This window comes from Ambystoma mexicanum, chromosome 11 (assembly GCF_040938575.1).
Source record: "Ambystoma mexicanum isolate Mex_15411 chromosome 11, UKY_AmexF1_1, whole genome shotgun sequence".
Taxonomy (NCBI): Eukaryota; Metazoa; Chordata; class Amphibia; order Caudata; family Ambystomatidae; genus Ambystoma; species Ambystoma mexicanum.
In genome coordinates this window covers 99,353,298-99,375,166 of record NC_090934.1, presented here as the reverse complement: position 1 = coordinate 99,375,166, position 21,869 = coordinate 99,353,298, and the positions used below count along the sequence as shown (strand labels likewise).

Genomic DNA, 21,869 nt, shown 5'->3' with positions numbered 1-21,869 from the left:
GTGAAGTTAACCCGTCTCTGTGTGCTATTTGGTGGCAATAATTACTGGGCCCAAATCATGTATTATTTGCCCAGTAAATGGGGACTTTGCGCGCCAAACTGAGTGCGAAATCCTCTTTGTGGAGTCATGGAATAGACTGCGCAGCACTTTTTAGTGCCTTGCGGGGACTTTGCACAGGCTCGGCACGTCTCTGCGACAGGCCGAGTGCCGTGCAGAGAACGCAGGGAATGGGACGGAACTCGCGAAATGAGGAAGAACAAGGGAAAATGTGGGCGTCACGAAGGACGACCCGCAGGCAGTCCATCACACGCCCACTATTGCACAGAACGATATGTATTCAAGAATCCGACCGCGCAACCTCTGAGCGGCGAATTGCCATGCAAAGCCCTCATCCCCGAAGGCAGGAGTAGACACTTGCGCATGGGGAATCACTGTGCAGAAGTACGGCCGGGTGTCGGATTTAGAGGTGCTTCTATGCAGCCCGGGTTCCGAACTAACTTACGGGTGCATATGCGCAGTGTAGTGGGGTGCAGGAACGGTGCATGGGGTTCGCACACATATTTTCAGAATTTTACCCCAGTTACGATAAATCGTACAACATGTTGTCAGGGTGCCAGTTACAGTTACAGACCCTCGCTGGGTCCCTGAGATGGAGGAAACAGTAGCTGTTTCTGGTTGCTTTTGTCTTTGCGTGGGGGCATGTCGGGGGCTTTCCAGCCACGACTTGCGTATACGGTTACTTTGCGCGAACAATTCTATGAATACGCGTAGCGCGCAGTAAAACTACTGCGGCAGGCTCGCGCAGAGTTGTACTCGGCACGCAGGCATTGCGGGATCTCTGCGCACTATTCCATGAATCAGAGCCCACTGTGTCTTCTTTTTGAAACAGTAATTATTGACAGAGGCTTTTGTTTGCAATCTCCTTTTGGCTGAATGCTAAATAAAAGGGGAGAATACAAAGTGGACAAGGGTTCAGAATAGGACGCCCTCCCTTGCCTGTCAGCCCACCTACCCACAACTCTGCCTGCAAGGGCCCCTTGATCCACCACAAATCTGCCTGAATGGGCCCTCCCTTGGGCCTACCTTGTCAGCCTACCCACCCACTACCCTGTCTGCGTGGGCTCCCAGGCCCTGCCTGACACCTCACCTACCCACACTGCTACCTCTCTGTGTTCTAGTGCCTAACCGGCATGCCCCCCTACCCACAATCTTATCTGCATGAACTATGCCTCTACTGTCAGCCCACCTACCGACAACTCTGTCTGTACAGCAGGCTCTAGCGCCTGCCGTGGGGGGAGGCGGGGCGAAAGCACATAAGCACTGTCTCCATGGTCCCTCTAGCTTCCATGGCAGCCCACCGACCAACCCAAAACTCTGCCTAGTGTCCTCGCCCTTTCCTGGGAGCCCACCTACCCACAAACCGGGCTGCAATGGTCTTGGGGGTTCCCTGGCGACGCACCACCCTATCACTCTGCGTGAAGTCTCGAGGAGTATCGCCAAGCCTCCCACAGCCTTGTGACCGGACGGACAAGTCTCTCCTTGCACACCCCGAGCACTGAGCCGCAAGGAGCGGAGGGCCTGGGAGAGAGTCTCAGACGGTGTGCACTCAGGGTGTACCGAATAGACAGCAAACAAGTGTAATCAAATATGTCTTAACCCGGGCCCACACCCCACGCGCAGATAAGATAGGCAGACGGAGTGTACAGACACTCCTGAGCAGAGGATAGACCTGTTCTGTTTTAGGTCCCTGCCCGGGCCCTAGGCCTGTGGGGCGCTCTGCCAGTCTATTGTGTTGGCAGGTTTGGCTAACAAGCATATTAACCAGATCGGGTGTTGGGGACTCAGAGAACGACAATGCATTCCTGCAGTACGCATCGCGCCAGCGTGCGCAAGGCGGGCCTGTAATTACAGGCTAGCCTCCCCTGAACACTATAATTGGGCGCAAGGGGGCGGGCAGGCGGCGCAGCTGCACACGACGAGCTGGGTGCGCGGGGGATGGGGGGGCAGTCTGGGGCATAGAGACTGCCATGTATTCCCTCCTAGGCCTGTCTGCCACCGCCCGCCTTTGATCTCCCTCACATCAGAGGAAGGGGAACGTGCAGAGATTAGAGGTGGAGTGGGGGTCGAGGTGGCAGGGTCAGAAGAGGGAGCGAAGCCACATCGATCAGGGGAGGGGGAAGAGATAATGTGAGGCGACTACAGCCTTAGCGCAGCCATGACAGATAAACACTCTGCGGTTTTTACATAAATCTCTACAGCAGGTGCATTAGCCCACTAGGCTGTCCTATCAGCTTAAAAGTTATACTAAAAAAACTTCTGGTTTCCTTTGAGGATAAGGGGATGAATATTTCTATTGGGTAACCCTTAATCTTGCTGAAGAGGTCGGCGGAAAAAGTTAGGTTGTGTTCTTGGAAGCAGACCACGCAGAGCAACACGGGTTCGAATCCCAGGATATTAAATGCATTATGGATGAATTCATAAATGAATGAAACACGGACTGGGGACCTTTGTGGTAGGTAGGACAGAATGCCAGCTTTATACTTTCTTGCAATGAGCAACCAAGACATCTCCAACATAACCATTTCACTGCCAGCCCCCGGCCCCCACTCCTGGGAAAAGTAGGAGCCAGGATTTTAAAGAAACTCTCTTCAAAGCCATAGCTTTCATTAGCAGTTCTAAAGGGAAATCCCACAATACATGCTGTGTATTTTAACAATCTTAACTGTGAAGCACAATAAGACATGCATTACTCACCGTAATAGCATTTCTGATGATTGTATCTGCTTAGATTCACATGCTGTGCCTAGAGTCCGACATCTAGTGGTAATTGCAGAGTATTGCATCTTTCTTTCGAGGTTCGAAAGGGGACATCAACATGGGCGTGACTGTAACACTATCCCTAACGTGACGTGTAGTGTTGTTCCCCCTGCGAACTACCTGTAACCACCCCTGGGGGTGTCCACTATGTACAGCGCTCTGTTTACACACATAGACAAGTGTCAGAACTTCAGCAACTTATAAAATCTGCCAAATGCTGTGAGTATATGGGCACATTTTTGTAAATTCTGGCATATGATGAGAATACATAAGTATATGATGCCATCACCTGGTCAAGGGCACGAGTAAACGGGTATAGGATGGCAATATCTGTCTAATGGTGTTAGCACCTGGGCAAGCAACGGAGAGCTTTACAATCACTGATGTCCTGATGGGTGGGAATGACAGCCCACTCACCATGCCAAGGAAAGAGGGCGGGTCTCCATTCTGATCCATAATCGAGTCCCGTTTCATATACAGAACATCAGCAGGGATGGGGAGGGAAGACATGTTCTTGTCCAGGGTCAGGTGCATCAGCACCCTATCACATTACTAAATATATATGCCCCTACGACCGACACCCCGTCGTTTTTTACATGTACATTCACAGCATGTGCACAACACATGGGGAACTTAACCATTATGGGTGGAGATTTAAAAGTTGCTCTTGACCCAGTCAAAGACCGCCAGAGCACAGCCTGGGCAACCCCACCAATTAGAGAAAACGGATAGCCCTCCAAGCTCTGATGAACAGCTTACGTCTAAAAGACATATGGCGACATATACAAGGAAAATACTACGACTATACATTTTACTCTTATCGACATCATAGCTACTCTCAAATAGACTATTGCCAAGCGAAGACGAACACCGCCGGCACAGCACTCACTGAACCTTCCTGGCAGAAATGCAGCATGGAACCGGGTACTCGGCCATACAGGAGGACAGGAAATGTGCAGTCGATTGCTATGAGGGTGGAATCCAAGCCCCAAATCCTTTACAGGTGAAGGACCCTGGGATCAAGCTAAATCGGAACCGAAGAGTCCCAAGTGATACAGAACAAGCCAAGATTAGAGAAAGTCAAGAGAATGAGATTGCCAAGTCCCGAGAGGAGAAAAGGATGCAAACCCTGGATGGAAACAACTAGGGAAGCCCAGCGGCTAAAAAGCCTGTGAGTAGCCACAGCAGAGCCAATGGGTCCCAGAAGACATACAAATTGATAATACTGAGAGTCAAGAAGACATTCAATTGAATAGTGTAACATACCCGCTACCCAGGATTGCGAAGGCTCGAGGGAGTGAGGTGAGCCACAGAATGAGAGAGTCTTGGAGTGGGTATACGAGGAATACGCCATTGGATGCGCACAAGGAAAGCTTTGGTGAATTGAATGAACAAAGACTTATTTTGAGAGGAACATTTATTTGAATCTGGATTTCCCTTTGTGAGAACTTCTGCGGAGACCCAGGCCAGGTACAGTGTCCTAAGAGGAATATTTATGTTGAAGATTGTCTGAAGCAGAGGGGGTCATCTAGGAGGTGTTGACAAACCCCAGGATGAAAGCCTGTTTCTTTCTTCTGTTTACTTTTCATCTAGTGGTAGGGCCAGATAGTTGGACAGGTTAGGATGAAGGACTGATTTTCGTTATATTCTAAAATTTCTGACGAGCCCCTTAGTTTTAGTTTCTTTTAGCAGTAGGGAATGAGAGGCGTTTTCTTTTTATTTTAATAAATTCGAGTTGAATCAAGTCCTCTGGTCTGAATCTTACTTCTGGTTCACCACAATACATGCAGGGAATATGTGGTTAAATCAATTGAACATTTGAGGAGGGTTGCCCCAGTTTGGAGACATTTCCTGTGTGGCAATTGTGCCTACTGTGAAAGCTTGTCCAGGTAAAATGGGGCACGGTCAAATGGGTCCGGCATTTGATATCAAATTGTAATTCAGGTTATGTTTTATATGGTCTAGCATGACCATGTGGTCTCCCACATACAGGTATGACCACTAGGAACGCGTCTATCAGAATGAACGAACGCAGATCTTGATTCGAAACAGGCAATCTGACCGTACGATTAGCTCAACATTGGTAGCTGGAGCAACACTGAGTCTGAAACTCAAAGAGAATGCCTTTGAAAAAAACTCAACCTTAGACTCATCCAGGTAACTTCCCACATAAATAGGGAGTTACAGACCAACATTGGATCATTCATAATCCAACAACTCAGCGACAGATGGGTTAAGCGATAAGGAGGATCTTTTTGGTGGGCCAGTCTGGATATATTTTGATATTGCGGCTTGGCATGCTTTAAGGGGCATCATCAAGAGTAAAGCAAACAAGATTCATATTTGCTTTACTCTTGATGCCAACTTTGTAATTATGTAGCAAGTCTGGCCTTCAATGGTGGGCCAGTCTGGATATATGTTCTTACTGTGTCATGGCATGTTTTCATGGGCATCAAGAGTAAAGCAAACATGATAAGTGTTATTACGAGGCTAGACTGGCCTTCTTTGGTGCGACCAGTCTGTATATATTTAGTATTTTATTGTATTTATATAGCGTTATAGGACAAAGCACTTAACAAAATGAAAAGAAGCGGCACAAATCGAATGCAAATGAAAGAGATAACAAAATCAATAGGCTAGGAAATGTGCTTTGAGGCTAGAGCAGAATAAGGAAAAAGAGGATAGAGAACAAATGGGAAAAGGGAGTGTATTCCACTGCTTAGGAGCCAAGAGGGAAAAGGAACAAAAATATGATGTAGCATAGGGAGGGCGAGGGACCGATAGTAGAAAGAGAGACTGAAAGAGAAGGGATGGATGAGGGGAAAGCAGAGATATTGGGGAGGGGGGTACCAGGCCGCAAAGACATTTGAAAACAAGGCAGAGAAAATTAAAGAACAAGTGTGACGCAAATGAAAGCCATTGGAGTGAAGAGAGGAAATGGAGTCATGAGGTCAAGAGCAGAGAGCGAATGAAGAAGACACATAGATGAGTTGGAGATAGAGAGGGGTTAAGTGAGTAGAAGGGAGACCAATAAAAAGACAGGAACAGTAGAACAGACGGGGATGAAATAAGGGATGGCATGAGAGTTTTAGTTACATGAAAGGAAAGGCTGTGCTTCCCGAATATTACAAAAATGGAAGAAATGTGAGAGGAAATGTGAGAGGAAAATGTAAGAGGAGACTCATGAATTCCACCAAAGTTTCAAGCAGACAAAGAAATGGCGAGAGAAACAGGAGGAAAGGAAATAGGAGGTGAGAAGGGGAGGCAGTATAGTAGAAGCAGGAACGAAGAGGATGTGGCATTGCATTTTTTACTGGCATCAAGGGTAAAGCCAGCATGATGAGTGCTCTTATGGGGGAAGACTAGGCTATGTTTATGCTGCCAGTCTTGACATGTTTTCTTATTGTGGCATGGCCTTTTTACTGGCAAAGCCAACGGGAGTATGTTCTCACGTAGGGTACTGGCATATGCTGGCAGAACATGTTTTCTTATAGTATCATTACTGGCATTATGCGCAAAGCAAACATGAGAATATGCTGGCAGATATGGGTGCAGCCAGCATGGAAATGTATGGGCACAGCCAGAATGGAATTTTGAATGTTTTTTATACTGGCATACATATGTTCTGGGATAAGGCATATTGCACATGCTCCTGTACACGGTTGGTGACTTGCTTCTTCGGATCTTTTCGTGAGTTACCCCAAAGAAAGCAATTGGAAACTGTCGTATTTTACCCAATTTTTCAAAAAGGGGTGCTGTAAAATTCACCATTTTAACCCGTTATTATATAACATTTCTCGGAATAGGTTCTGGCTCCTTTGCTATGCTCGGTCAGTCCCACACAGAGGCGTTGTTAGGGGAAGTCTGCGGGGGCTATAGCCCCGGGTCTTTTGGTTGTAGCACCGGATAGAAGCTCAGGGGCTGCAGCCAAAAGGCTAGCTAGCCCCGAGTCCCGACAGCCCTGGCATTAGCGTAGCCCCAGATCTTTTCCAGACCTAACAACACCCCTGGCCCACATATTTGGGGGAAACATTTACCCCCCCCAATTGCAACATTCACCATCCGCCACTGGTCATCATACTCCATTCTTCGATAAATATAATGCAAATTAGAGGCAGGAATTCAACACTGCCAGCCGCCATCTTCAACTCACCTTTCACCTTCCGGATGGATCGCGGGTACTTCTTGTTTCCGTCGCCCATAAGAGAAGCTGGGATTTCCTGCGGCATGAAAATACATTATTTTAATTGTAACCTCTTACGTTGTATGGGAAGAATTTCTGTAACAATGATTTCTAAATATAACCAGTTTAAGAAACACCACTTATGGACCAACCACAGAAACTCCCTACTTACGGTTAATTGGCAAGCTGTTGGCCCTGGACACAGGGCAGATGCCAAGATGCCACGGGCGGTGCCATTTCTACATGCAGCACAATACATGGGTGCAGGCTGCACCTTGCCTGGGCTTGAGAGAGGGAATGGCTGCAGGGTGATCTTTGCACGATTCTATGCAGTGTCTTCTCTGTTCTTGCAACAGGGCAAGGCTGCAGAATGTGCCCTGTCCACACTTAAGACAGGGCACAGCCACACAATGCTGTAACTGTGCGCTGCGCATACCACCTTACGCAGCAGCGCCCTGTGCTTGGCATTCGCATGCATCAAACACGGTTTGCAGCCTAAGGCTACATACGTGTGATATTTTCAGTATATATGGCATCGTACGTCATTACAAAACCCATGAAGTTCATCCAAAAGTATGTCCTTAAATTCATTGAAACACTTAAGTTGAAATTATGTTAAGCTCCCATTCAAAAACCCAAAACCCTATAACTTCTCCAGTCAATGTCAGCTACAACCTCCCCTAACTCTCCTTCCCATATAGTGATCATAACCCAACACATGGCATCGCAGCTGATAACATCATTGATGACTCGTCTAGTGCCATCACAGGGGGTATCCCCAATGACATCAGTGAATAGATGACTAATGCCATCATCAGTGACAGCAATTGAGTTTCATCAGAATGACAGCAGACTCCCTGATGACGTTATAGCACAGTGGTCTGCAACCTGTGGCTCTCCAAATGTTTTTGACTACGATTCCCACCATCCTTCACCATTGACTATATTGGCTAGAGCGGATTTGAATTTACTCCAAAACATCTGGAGCGCCCAAGGTTGCAGACCCCTGTTATAGGACATCCTAGAAGGCGAGTGAGATAATGGATATTATCTGCTGGGCCATACAGGATGGGATTCTCTGGCACTGTCCCGAATTGGTTTACCTACTACGTCTCAGGCAGACACCAGGATGTCCAGATGAACCTGTTGCATTCTAACCAACACTAGGTCTCCTGAGGAGTCCCCCAAGGCTCCATCCCGTCACCAATCCTTTTTAGCCTTTACATGGAGCCTCTGAGCACTCTCCTCAAAGATCCCAATACAGCCATTCACCAACAAACACGGCCAATACTCAATTGTACATGAGAGTAAATAGCGCGCAGAACATCATTCACCTTCGCGATTACCCAGCCATCATCCAGTCCATGCTTACCTCAAACTAAACCCATCCAAGACTGAATTCATCCTCATCGATCTGCCCGCTAAACAACAACTTGTCCAACAATGACTCAATGATATGCACCTAGAAGGATTTGATCCACAACTCTCAGACTCAGCAAAATCCATAGGCTTCACTATTGACAGTAGCCTGTCCTTCCAGAAACACACAGCCAAGAAGACACAAATAACCTGGCTCATCCCGCCGCAGGACTTCTGGATCGTAGTTCAGGCCCTTGTGGTCTTGCACATCGATGGGGGAAATGCTCTCCTGACAAGGTACCCGGCTGCTCACTTGGCTCCCCTAAAATCAGTCCACCACGCTGCAGCATGTCTTATTACTGGAGCACAGATATTAGAACCAAATTACCCTCATCCTACGCGAACTACATTGGCTTCCACTCCAAGGCAGGATACCGTTCAAGATTGTCTCGATCACCTACAAAACAGTCACAAGTAGCACACCAGTGTACCTGGTGGCTAAGCTCGACATATCTGGTGGCACATGCTCCTCGCGCAATAGATCAACCAGCTAGCTTGAATCACAACTCGTCCGCAAAGAGAGGAGCCGGAAACAATCCTACTCTTGTCACGCACCCACCCTCTGGGACTCTATCCCAGCGTCAGCTCTAAAGGCCCCCGCAATGCTCTAAATTCGCAAATCTCTCAAAACATGGAGCTTTCAACAACACCTGACCAAGGACTAATTCCAATGGACACACATACTGACGAACAGACCTCACTATTGTTAAAAGTTGGCAGCCCAAATGCGGGCTACCCACACACTGTACAGCGCTCCACTGCTCTCGAGCTAGGTCTGCGCTTTAAACAATACAAATAAAATAAAAATACAATACCCATACAGAAAGAGATGCAGGTAGATCTGCATGGCACATGGCAGACTTTACCCCGACCTTGTTAGATTTCAAAGGTATATTTGAAACAAGTATTGGCAATTCCAAACATTTTGGCTTTTGTCTAGGCATAGGACAGGTATTTTCCAGGCACTGCCATAATGGTACTAACTGGCCATCAATTTCAGCAGCTGCAAAAAGATGCAAGTACCTGTGCGTACGATCGCAGTGCCTGGCGAATGCTTGCCTAATACTGATACACAAGCCACAAATGTTGGCTTTGCCAATGCTTGTTTTTAGCAGCAGACGTTTTAACAGGACTTCCGTGCAAGGACATGCCTCCTGCTTATAAATCAAGCGGCTGAAGGCAGACCAGTTTAAGACATTTTTTATTACACCAGTGGCACCTTTAAAGCTCCAATTAAGTCACTAACTCTCAGAACACTGCTCTGAAAAAACACTGAGAGACATTTACAGCACCAACTTAGATGTTACTACTTGGTCGAGCTAGCTCAAAGGCATATCGGGAGGATGGCTTTTGGGCTGGGGGGGGGGCAGGGAGCGGGCGGGAATGGCCATAGGGATTTGCATGGCCATGGATAGTCAATGGGTGGCTAAAAACCAAACACCACCCAAAAGCTCTGTCTTTTAAGAACTAAAAATAGCGATATTTTTCCCAAATGCCTGTGTCCACCTCCAAACATCAAATTGATCTCACTAACATTCCAACAAACTGCAGGCCAATCACAACCGTCCCCTTCCTTCTAAATATACTGGACAGAGTTGCATACCTGCAGATCCAGAAACACCAGGAGGACAATAATTTACTTGCTCTCCGACATGCCGGATTCAGGCCCAGACATGGCACCGAGACAGCCCTTCTGGATCTGAAAATACAGATGGATGAGGCGAAAGACAAAGGCAAACTGGCCATTCTCCTATGGTTAGACCTTTCGGCTGCATTTGATCTGGTCGATCACCAGACCCTCACAGAACACTTGACCACAACAGCGGCCTTCTCTATCAATGCATCCAATTGGATTAAGTCTTTCTCGTCCAATCGCGTCACCAGAGTCTTCTCGCTCGCTGCCTCAGCAGACCCGATTCCCATCCACTGTGGGGTTCCCCAAGGTTCATGCGTCTCGCCAACGCTATACAACATACTCATGAAGCTCCTCTTCGACCGCCTTGACAACATGGGTGTCATCTACATGAACTACGCTGATGACACCCAGGTTCTCATCACGCTGTCTGGCTTTTACGAAGCAGACTCTAAGCTAATTAACGATATCTACCTGGAAATACAGGCATGGATGGCTGCCCACAGCCTCTGCCTTAATGATGAAAAAACCGAGCTCCTGATTGTCGGCACGCAGGCTCGCCTTAACAAGCTTGACCTGCGGTATACGTCCTTCAATATTGATGGGAACCGGATCCAAGTTGCAAAGGAAATAAAAACACTAGGAATTCATCTTGATTCCACCTTGGCCTTAAAGTCCTTAAAGAAACAAGTGAGCTCTATTGCATCATCAACAGCCTACACCAACAAGCTAATCAATGCTTGTAAATCTTACTTGTCCCCCACTAGTTGCATGACGCTAGCTAGAGCTTCAGCACTCTCTAAAATAGACTATTGCAATACGCAATTACTTAGATCCTCTGAACAAAATCTCAATAGACTTCAAGTCGTACAAAACAACTCCTTAAGATCAGCACTAAACATTCCTAGATCCAGCCACACCTCCAGCCTTAGTCAGAAATCTAACTGGCTCCCAGTGCACGACAGAATATCACTTTGTGCTCTGGCAATCACCCACAAATGTCTGTCTAACTCTGCCCCTAAATATTTGTCAGACAAATTCTCCAAATACCAACCAGTCCGATCCACCAGATCCTCCCAAACACACTTCCTTCTAGTTCCCAGGTTTAACCTACAAACTGCAGGAGGAGCCAGCTTCCCTGTCCAAGCAGCCAAGTCCTGGAACTCCCTACCCCCCAACATTAGAATGGAACCTTCCTTCAGTGCTTTAAAAACCAGAATAAAGTTGTGGCTCACTGACAAGACTAACAACTAAGCCTCAGGCTGCCAGTGGATCTGTATTTCGTCCTCATCGCTCTGGTCGCTATGCCCTTTTCTGTATTTATTGACTCCCAGACCTACCTGTAACCTTGGTCGACCCAGCTGTTAATTTCCTATGTATGTTTATGTATGTAATTATGTATGCCTGTAACATGTTAAGTTTTCCAGCACCCAGCTACCTCAGGGTTAGGTGTGTGATACAAATAATAAACAAATACAAAATACAAAATACTAAAGGTGATTTTTATAGGACGCTGGTTAGACTTCAGGGAACTGGTAAAGAACCTTGCTTCCATCCCTGACTTCCTGTTTGGCAAATCGATTAAGGGCCTTATTCACAGATGCGTTTTCCTATGGGTTTGCGCCATTATAAAACGCTTCTGTGAATCAGGAAGCAAAGAAGGCAATACACAGAGAAAAAACAAGTGGTCAAGCCGATTCATTCCATTTGTTTAATGGGAAATGCAGCATGAAAGACTATCCTCAAGAACCTTTCTGACCACCACTTGTTTTAGTTTTGGCTGATTGATGGTGCAGCCACCATTTATAAACCATTGCGATGTCTATGCTAGAGATTGACTGCACGTAGTGCGGTATCACAATAATTCACAAAAATTCAAAGCTGCGCGTAACCTTCTGCATGCAAAGTAGTGCATTGTAAAGGGATGTCCACAGCACCAAGAGGGTCCGAGCAGGATCTGCACTTGCACGATAAAGGGTGTAGGAGCACTGCTGCTGTGAAGGCATCATATGACTTCCCACCCCAGCTGCACCATATCGGGCCAATGAGGTATTTGATAGCAATAGCTTGCAAATAAGCAATGTCTGAGAACTGCCTACACAGGAGCCAAATCTATTGGCTTTGTCAATATTTGTTTTACTTGCTCTTCCATGACAGAACTCCCAACAGTCCCAAATCACATGACTAATGAATCCCAACGGGCTAATTATCTGATGCTGGCAGAGTACCTGCTGCTCTTTTATTCAGTGAGGCCGGTGTGGATTAATGAGACAACCATGCAGCGAACACCTTCGACACATGGCCCCACCGCACCAGCCCACAATCCCCTAGTGGGCTGATACGTCATTCATGAGTCTTTGGCACATGGCCCCATAACCTTCTTTAATGCCTTTTCTGGCTGCAGTATTACCAGCGTTCTTTGCCAAACAGAAGGCTGATGGCCGGAAGATTTTGAATTAATCATAACCACTGGCATTGCGCTGGTCAACCCACCAGACCATCGTTTTTCAGCCTGCCATGCCATTACAGAAGGGAAAGGGACAGTTGCAAATTAGGCTTGGTCCCACCGTAACAGGAGGGATATACCCAGAACTGCTTGGCCACATCTAATTGTTTGTTATTTATATAGCGCTTTTGCTAAAGCGCTGTACAATAGAATACATTTACATACCCAAACAAAGTTGCTACTCATTAATCGACCTTGGAAGGATGAAAGGCTGAGTTGGCCTTGCCAGTATTCGAACCTGCAGATCACACACAGATCGCAGCGACAAACGCTCAACCCCTGAGCTATCTTACTGACTGAGCTATTTTACAATTCTTCTGCACGACACCACAAGAAAACCCAGGCATGTTTCAGCCTCATGGAGCATCATCAGTGAGGTGTAGCTTGTGTGTCTAGGCAAACTAGTGTTGCTCTGTTCTGGTTTTCTTCTTTGCCTGCTGATCACTGTCAGCTGGTAGCCTTCCCTCCTTTCACTTCAGCTAGTCTTCAACTCACCTGTTCTGTCCCTCAGGGCACGAATGGTGGGTGGGAGGGAGTTACAGAGTTTGGCAGCAGTGACTGGAAAGCTGGAGTCTCCTGCTCACATGCCTTTGAATCTGGGAACTCTCAGGCGGTGGGAATTGGCTGTGCGTGCCGGCCTTAGTGAGCTAGATTTCTCAAGTCTTTGTGATACGTCAGCTGGGGCTGTGTTAGTGAAAGAGCGGTGGGCGATGGATAGAGTTTAGAACTTAATGAGTTCACGTATCAGGAGCCAGTGTGCCTTCCTTCTGGCCTCTGAGATGTGGTCATGTTCCGATAGGCCTAGGGCGGCATGCAGACCATTGTTTTGGATGACTTGCAATTTGCAGAAGTTGTGCTCGGTGGTGCCCGCCAGAAGAGTGTTACAGTAGTCTAATCTGGATCAGATGATGGCTCAGTCTATGGTAAGGCAGTTGTCGATGGAGAGAAAAGGTTTGCTGGAATTTAAGAGTTTCAGGTTGTGAGCGGCTGAGGAAGCAATGGCGTTTTCTTGTCGTGTCACATCGAGAGTGGTGTCTAGGTATATTCCTAGAGTTTTTACCGATGGTGAGGTAGTAACTGTGATTCTGTCTAGGAGTAGAAGGGCCAGCTTGCCGGAGTCTCTGATGTCGTCAAGTTGTTTTTTGAGGTCTAGAAGTGCTAATTCCATGCTAATTCTATTCCGTGCCTTCGGTGGAAGCCCAATTGGCAAAGGCCAAGGATGTCATTTTTCTTCCAGATAGTCTTGGATCTGCAAGTAGGCAGCTTGGACCACGATTTTTAGGATAAAGGGGACAGTGGTGATGGGGTGATAGTTGATGGGTATGGTATGGTTTAGCGATGGTTCTTTTGGGTAGCAGAAGGATCCAGGCATCCTTGAGGCTGGTGGGGACTGAACCTGAAGTGAAGGAGGTATTGATGAGGGTGGTGATGAGGGGGTGAGTGCTTCAGTGCAGTCCTTAATGACTGGTGTGGGACATGTGGCGCCTTCGCAGCAAGATGGTTTTAGGCCTTTTATGAGGCGGGCTACTTACAATTCTGATACAGAGTAGAAGTGGGAGCGGGGTTGTGGAGGTGAGGGTTGTGGTTGGGGGTGGATTGTTTGCTGAGGTTTGTTACAAATAGCCTTTTGTATTGTCTTTTAGAGAGGACCTTTTCCCTAACAGGGCATCTTGTATCTTGTCGCACCAAGCTTCATCTTTGATGAAGCTGGCAGGCGATATGGTCAGGGTTTCACGTTCACGGAGGATGGTGAAGAGTTTGCGTGAGTCAGATTTATAGTTAGCGAGTCTGTTGATGTAGGAGGTGGACTTGGCCGTATCTATGGCCTCCTTATTCTCTTTGGTGATGGTGGAGAAGAGATGTTTTTTGGCCTCAGTTCGGGCTTTTCTGCAAACTGCTTCTGCAGCACATTTTTTGGAGCAGGTGGCCAAGAGATCTGCGGTGAACCACAAGTTGTTGTGTATGGTAGGTTTGGCTTTGCGCTGTTTTTGAAGGGCAAGTGTGTTTACTGCTTGTAATATCAAGCTGGTGTAGTGTTCAGCAAGTGTGGAGGGGTTGCTGGCAAGGTTTGAGGTAAGCTGAAGATCTGCGAGCAATGGGAGGAGGCCGTCTTTGGTGAGAGTTTTGATGCAGCGTGAGGGTGCTGCTGGTGGGGCTGCAGTGGTACTGGTGGGGCGTTTCATCGTGCGGATGGAAAAGCTGATGACGTGGTGGTCAGACCAGGGGCATGGTGTGTTTGAGAGGATTGATATGTCGCAGTTAGTGCTTCTTAAGATGGGAGTAGTAGCTGGTATTGGTTGAGTGAGGCTTAGATTGCTTAAGGCGTTGGCTAGTTGGGTTGCATTTTTGTGTGTGGTGTCATTGAAGCCTAGGTGGAGATTATCTAGAAGCAGTAGTATGGGGTGACATTAGATGTGAGGAGTTGCAAGAGGTCTTCATCGAAGGAGTGGGTGGGACATGGGGGCTGATAGATAAGGTAGAGCGTGATGTATCTGTGGGTGATAGAGATTTTGGCGGATAAGAGACTGTGGTTGGGCGGTGGATTGGTGTTGATGGCTCTAATCGGATAGGCTCTCTTTGTAGATTAGGGAAACTCCGCCATCTTTGCTGTTAATGGCAAGTATATATAGGTCGTTAATAGTGATAAGGTTAAAGATGTTTGACGCATTGGCCGGGATCGACCTAGCGTTGATCAATACGCATTTGAGTGAGGGTGACAGTGTGGTACGGTGGTTGCAGATACTTTGAGATGAGAAAGCTGTTGGTGGTGGGGTGTGCTTCTGTTGTATGGGTGTGGGGCTGTGGGGGTGTGGTGTCGCCATTGTTTTTGTTTACAGTGGAGGTCTGTGAGCATAAGAATCTATTTCTGATGGAGGACGGAGGTGGGAGGGAGCTGGGTAATGAGGGCATTGTGTTATGAGAAGTAAGGCAGTTGGGGGCCTCCAGGAATCGGTAAGGAGTCATCCCATCCGGCAGTCATTCAAGGGATGAGCATCAGTTATCTATGCCTTAAGCTCTGACATAGGTTCCCCAATGCTCTGTGGTGCCCCCGGTCCTGGCCCACTTCCTTGGACCTTTGTCCCATTCCAGCCCCCTATGTTAAGAACTTGACCCTACAATTATCCCTCAAATCACCCATGCTTCCTTCTCCTACCTCTTCTACTTTCGCTTTCTTTAAATCTTCCCCTTTTCTCTCTCTTTCTCTCAGCCCTCACCTCTTCTGTGCTTAGTCCTATCTTGATTATTCTCGCTTTATCCGAGTCTCCCTGCCTACTGCCTCAACCGTCTTCAAGCCCTCCAGAATTTAGCAGCCCACCTCAGCTTTGGTCTGTGTGTCGCTCCACCCACATTTCCCCCTACATTGCTCAACTCGACTGGTTCCCCATCAAACAGAGGTTCTTCCTCCTTACATTCTCTGCAGTGTCCAGCGCTGCATCCCCACTTCTGGCCCTAGTTTCCTTTCCTGAGGGTTTAAGGATTGCTTTCCTACACAGTGTCTCCGCTCCACTAGCCTTGGCCTCCTGACTCTTCCTAGATTCTGCTAGAAGGGAGGATGAGCTTTCTCTGGTCTTGCCCCTTTAGTGTGGAACTCTCTCCTGTTACCTCTTAGGTCTACTCCTATCCTAGCTGCATTCCGCCATCAACAGACATCGCGGCCAATCTTGTCTGCCTTTTATGGGCAGTGTCACTTCTCTCTATGACTACTGCTAAGAAACAACATAAAACAACAGGAAGCCTTTTACAGGAGCAGGAATGAGATCTAACAAACGTACACTTGCTGAGGTTTGGGTGCAGAAAACCTCAGAGATGAACACAAACCAGCAACACCACTGCCACACTCATCTTGGACACCTTCTGAATCCCGGAGACCTGGTCCTAAAATTTGATTTTGCCAACTGCAACCTGAATGATGAGTTTCTGAATAGGATGAACCCTCAATAAGTTCCTGATGTGGTACTAGTCAAGAAGTGCTACAATCTCAATTAGCGCCTACGTCGCAGAAATTGCAAACTGAAGGAATTGGACAAGGATAAAGAGGACATGGATAACGACGACGAAAGACAATACCAGGACTTTCTTGAAGATCTAGAAGAAGGTGAGTCAATAAGGAAAAACGTGAATATTTGCAAAGATACAAACATCCTGGTGGAAAGTGAGACGGATGAAGAGGGAGCCCCACGGATCAGCCTGGCAGAGACGATGGAGGATGCGCAAATCTCCCTGGATACCACTGGCGGAGAAGGAGCAGAGATGTTAACCGAATGAACTCTAATGTGTGTGATCATGTGTGACATGTGCAACAAAAGATCTTGAAATAATTATTCAGTTATTCTGGGAAACCACCTTTGCAGTCATCATTTATGTTAATGGATGATTAAACAACATTGCTGTGATCCTAGTTGACAAACAACTATGGAACTGATGGCTCCAGTATGTGGCAAAGGCTTTTGACACAGTCGCATGACTATAGCAGACACCCTACTCATAGGCAAAAACATTGAATGCGTGTCAAACATCGTCAATGCAAGATCAAGCAATCCTAGTTACCAATTCATTAGTGCCAAATGTACACCAATTATCGGTGACACGCAACTCTCGAATCGTATATTACAATATTTATTAAGCGCACGTTCACCCGTAGGCATCTTGTTGCTAAAAGACCCAGCAGAACATAGACCGTCAGACACCCTCATTTAAAAGAAGAAGGAACCATAAAAGATTCTCTGTGACCCGCAGCCACAGAGGCAGCGAGTAACAGAACTTAGCGGCTACCACGGGAAAAGCACGGCCACCAACACAAAGAAGCCGAATCCTGGGAACAGAGATAACTGCACCTTCCTGAGAGCGGAGAACTCGACTGGGGGCATACGGCTGACATTTCTGTTGGAGCTACTCTGCCTCTAGCACATAGAATGCCGTCGGCACAATGCACAGACATTCAAACTGCACTTGTTGCCCAATCGGGAGCTAGTGCAGCTGGCGGAGAACTGACAAAACGTGGGAGGCAAATGGGGCATGAGACACCACTTGCGTGGCAGTGTTTTGTTGGACCTGAAGCTGTCGAAACAAGTATTGCGGCTGAGCTAGAAAGAGCGAGTTGCAGTATTCTGCACCGCTCAAGACAAGGGAGGCAACTACAGGGGCATGGAGCCCAACTGGAATGAAGGGGAGGACTTTCCGGAGGATCTTCAATTTAAAATGGCCGGACTGGCAGATAGCTGCCACCTGTGCACCCAATGAAAGCGAAGCACACAGTTTGACACCAAGATCCTTCGCCACTAGAACAGCGAGTGGAAGTGAACCAAGAGAAACAGGCCAAAAGTCGGAAGTCCATAGTGAGGGAGCAGACTGGAGACCCACCACCAAGACCTCAGTCTTGTCCACATTCATCCTGAGCCAATTGTCGCCCATCCAAAGTCTCACCTCCTCCAGACACCCCCGCAGCTGAGACGCAGCATCATATTGATGAAGATCAATACAAACAATGATCTGCGTATCATCAGCATATGAGTAGCGCACGAGTAGCATCAGAGGTCGTGGGCATGCACGGGTTTGACCAAAGGCTGAATAAACACGTTAAATAGCATGGGGGACAAGGCAGAGCCTTGCGGAACACCACAAGAAAGAGACAGAGGGAATTTATATGCAAATAGGTGTCAGTCCACTTGCGGAATTAACCATATATAGTCGCATTGAAATAATCAACAATCCATTGACAACCCACCAGAGGCCTGGAGCTTGGACCAAGCAGAAATAACCAGATGCAGAGTCACACAATTCATGTGGACAATGTACTTGTGGGCTGAGAGGCCAAATGTGTCAACATGTGTTTGACGCATGGCCATGCAGTCCTAGTTGATGGTCCACTAGTAGATAGAAGAGTTCACTATACTGCCAACATCATTGACACATGCCCAGCCGTCCCAAGGTTAGGATCCATAAAATGGCTGCTGCTTCAACTGTGCATCAAAGAGCGTTAACTAATGGCCATATGAATCCACCATCAACTGTGCATTGAACGTCTTCGGTTCGGTATGCAGTGATAAAATGCATAAAGAATGTTGCCCGTACAAAAAATCGTAGCATAAATGCAGTGGTTTGACCCGTTAAAGGTGTACCCCATTACACCATTTAAGGGGAGCGGGGGTTGCAGGGGTGTCTCCTGCTCCCCTTAAATGGTATAATGGGTACAGGAGTGGCGGGGGTGTCCCCCGCATCCTCAACATGGATTGCGGCGGCAAAACCACAGCCTTTTTGCCGCAATATTTTGTATCCACGGCCATTTTTGCCACGATTTTAACACATGGAACCTTCGGTTCTTGGCCGCGCAGCCCAAGTTGACAACTCAGTAGTGAACAGGTGCATCAAACCCGTGCAACAAACTTCTTCGACACCTGACCCTTGTATAGCATACAACCCACTAATAGGGTGACCAGTTGACCAATCACAAAGCTGCAATTCTAATAGTTAATTTATTTGATTACGCAACACACTGGGGTTTGACGCACACAATGGCGCATTGGCTGCCTTGTTTTTACTATATAACACAGCGCTGTGGTTTGGTGCCAACTGGCATATTGTTGAATCCTGCTGGAGGAAGCATTGCTTCCTGTGCTGTGTCACCGGGTGGCAAAAGGGTCACAGCACAAGAGGAAGTTTAAACTATTCAGCAATAAGCTACAAATGTAACCCCTCCCAGGCTCATTTACCCTTCAAGGCAAAACCTTGATCTGTCTCTGGGAAAAAGCGCAAATTCCATTTCCTACCTGCCTGGCCGAGACTGCGTAAAGCGAAGGGGCGTTCTCAGAGCAGAGACAGAAATAACTTCAGGCAGGTGTCTGTGGTCTTAAAGAACGACTTGTGCAGTTGTGACATCACCGCTGAGCATTGCTAAAGGTTCAAGCCGCCTTCCGATTGGTTCTTTGGAGGGGGGGAAACTTCACCCCGCCCTGTTCCTGTACCAGTGACCCCTTCCTTCTGGTGTACAAAACATTTCTTGGTGCCCGCGCAGTGGTGCAATTTGGAAGCCGTGCAAAAGAAGCAAGGCAGAAAATGCTTTTATTTGTGTTTTTAAAATATATTTCGGTTATCTCTGCTTTCTTTTTTGATGCAGGATTCAATCGAGTGCAGCCCTAAAATAAAATAAAAAAAATAACAGCAATACCATTCCAATCCAGACAGTGCTAAATAATAAGGGCCAGATTTCAGAAACTTTGCACCAGTGCAAGTGCAAAGTTTGCACTGTATTAGCACCAGGGCAAATTGTGCTCTATTCTTTTTAAAACAATGGGAAACATTAGAAAACTATTGCACCATGACAAGTGCAGTTTGGCAGGGTATAATCACCAGGGCAGAAATTGCCCTTGGGCAAAAAAGATACATTTTCACTGCATTATTGAACAGGGCAAAGATAACACTAGTGCTAATACAGAATGGTATTAGCACCAGGGCAAACGTTGCCCTGGTGAAAACAATGCATCACAAATGTATCTTTTTTGCATTGGGGCAATTTTTGCCCTGGTGCTTATACCCTGCCAAACTGCACTCGTGATGGTGCATTAGTTTTCTAATGTGTGCCACTGTTTTTAAAAATAGGGCAAACATTGCCCTAGTGCTAATACCGTGCAACTTTGCACTTGCACCAGTCCAAAGTTTATGTAATCTGGCCCCTGGACAAATGCATTTTCACTACATTTTTGCACTAGGGCAAAGTTTGCCCTGGTGCAAAAATGCATAACAAATTAATCTTTTTAGCACTTGGGCAATTTTAGCCCTGGTGCTTTTAGTATGGCAAACTGCACTTGTCGAGGTGCAATGGTGTTTTAATGTGTCCCAGTGTATTTAAAAATAGGGCAAACTTTGCCCTGGTGCTAATACTGTGCAAACATTGCACTTGCACCGGTGCAAAGTTGCTGTAATCTGGCCCCTGATCAGCAGCTGAAGTGTGTGCAATGTAGACAAAGTGTAGGGCATGGAAATAAAAATATTGAAATGCACTTAAAACCATCATGCAGTCAAAGTCAATTAATGAAAAGCTATGAATATTGTTACAAATAATGGAACAGTGCCACTAAAATACAAATGTAATTGCGTCCACCTGCATGTGTATTTTAAGTGTTTGCTCAATCCCCAGGTTAAAGCTAGTCTCTCGAAATGTGCCGTTCAAGGATTGGGTGTGCTGACCTCAAGCGCCAGGCCGCGAGCCGTACATGTGAATGACTCCATCCCAGCCCTGCCATACTTTCGGAGGCATCGGCTTCCTGGCAATTTCTTGCTACCTAGAAAGCCCAGTCCTTTTCTGTCCCTGGATGGTACAAGTGCACTGGTAGGGGATGTACGTAGTGCTCTGTGTGTTTCTAATATAGAATTGGTAAATATTCTATGGGGCATTAATCGATGGATCAATAGATGACCACCCGTATTAGAGGTTCTGAGTCAGAGGCCAATTATCTCCTGATAGGAGACCAGGCCGACGAAGGCTGATGGGAGTTGTAGTCCAAAACATCTGGAGAGCCAAAGGTTGCAGATGCCTGCCCTAGAATATTCCTTAACCAGACCTTCCAGGATTTTGCGTCATGAAATGACAAATTTTGCAGCATGAAAAGGCAAATTTTGTGGCACAAACCTTTATTTATTGCAGCATTTTTGCGGGACATTTTGTATTAATTGGAGGGTGTAAGATTGCCACATTGCAGGAAATAGGCAGAGTGCAAGGCTACAAGAGAGCCAGGGTATCATTATTATGTATCTTTTGTATTAATTTAATGGGAAGAGTCCCAGATGTCTCTGGCTTGGCAGAACAGTGTTTGATTTGGCTACATTTCTGGTTTAATGTTCATGCCTATTTAATAGTATTTAAAAAAAGGTAGCAGGCGCTCCTCTCCAGAAAGAACATGGCATGATAACCTGTTCTGAGATGAGAGTTTGCAGCACATGCTTTTTGCTCACTGTACCTTTCACAGATGGGAAATGTCCATTTGCATATCAGTCTTTGTCCCGCCCACATGGGCAGTCCAGCACCGAAACGCTATGGCAATTCCTCTCTGAACAAGAGTACCAAAAGCAACCCCATACACGTGTTATCATGCCATGTTCTTTCTGGAGAGGAGCGCCTGCTACCTTCTTTGAACTATTTAATAATATTAACTAAATTGATCATTATCAATTGTAATGCTGAAAATATTCCCCTTCTATGTTCTCCAATCCCCCAAACACCCACACACCTCTCTCACCAACACACATCTCACCAACTCTCCATCACAACTTACATTCCTTAACCTCTCACTCTGTCATACAAATACTCACGTGCT

At 46.8% G+C, this 21,869-nt stretch overlaps 1 protein-coding gene across 5 annotated transcripts in view; it reads right to left on the bottom strand.

Annotated features, from left to right (window-relative positions):
- Positions 1 to 21,869, bottom strand: part of SH3D21 (SH3 domain containing 21) — a 208,521-nt gene that overhangs the window by 105,388 nt on the left and 81,264 nt on the right. For all 5 annotated transcript variants that reach the window (XM_069622626.1, XM_069622629.1, XM_069622628.1 and 2 more), the window contains exon 3: positions 6,971 to 7,037. In XM_069622626.1, coding sequence (XP_069478727.1) covers positions 6,971 to 7,037 — 67 coding nt within the window. The remainder of the gene's footprint in view (positions 1 to 6,970; positions 7,038 to 21,869) is intronic.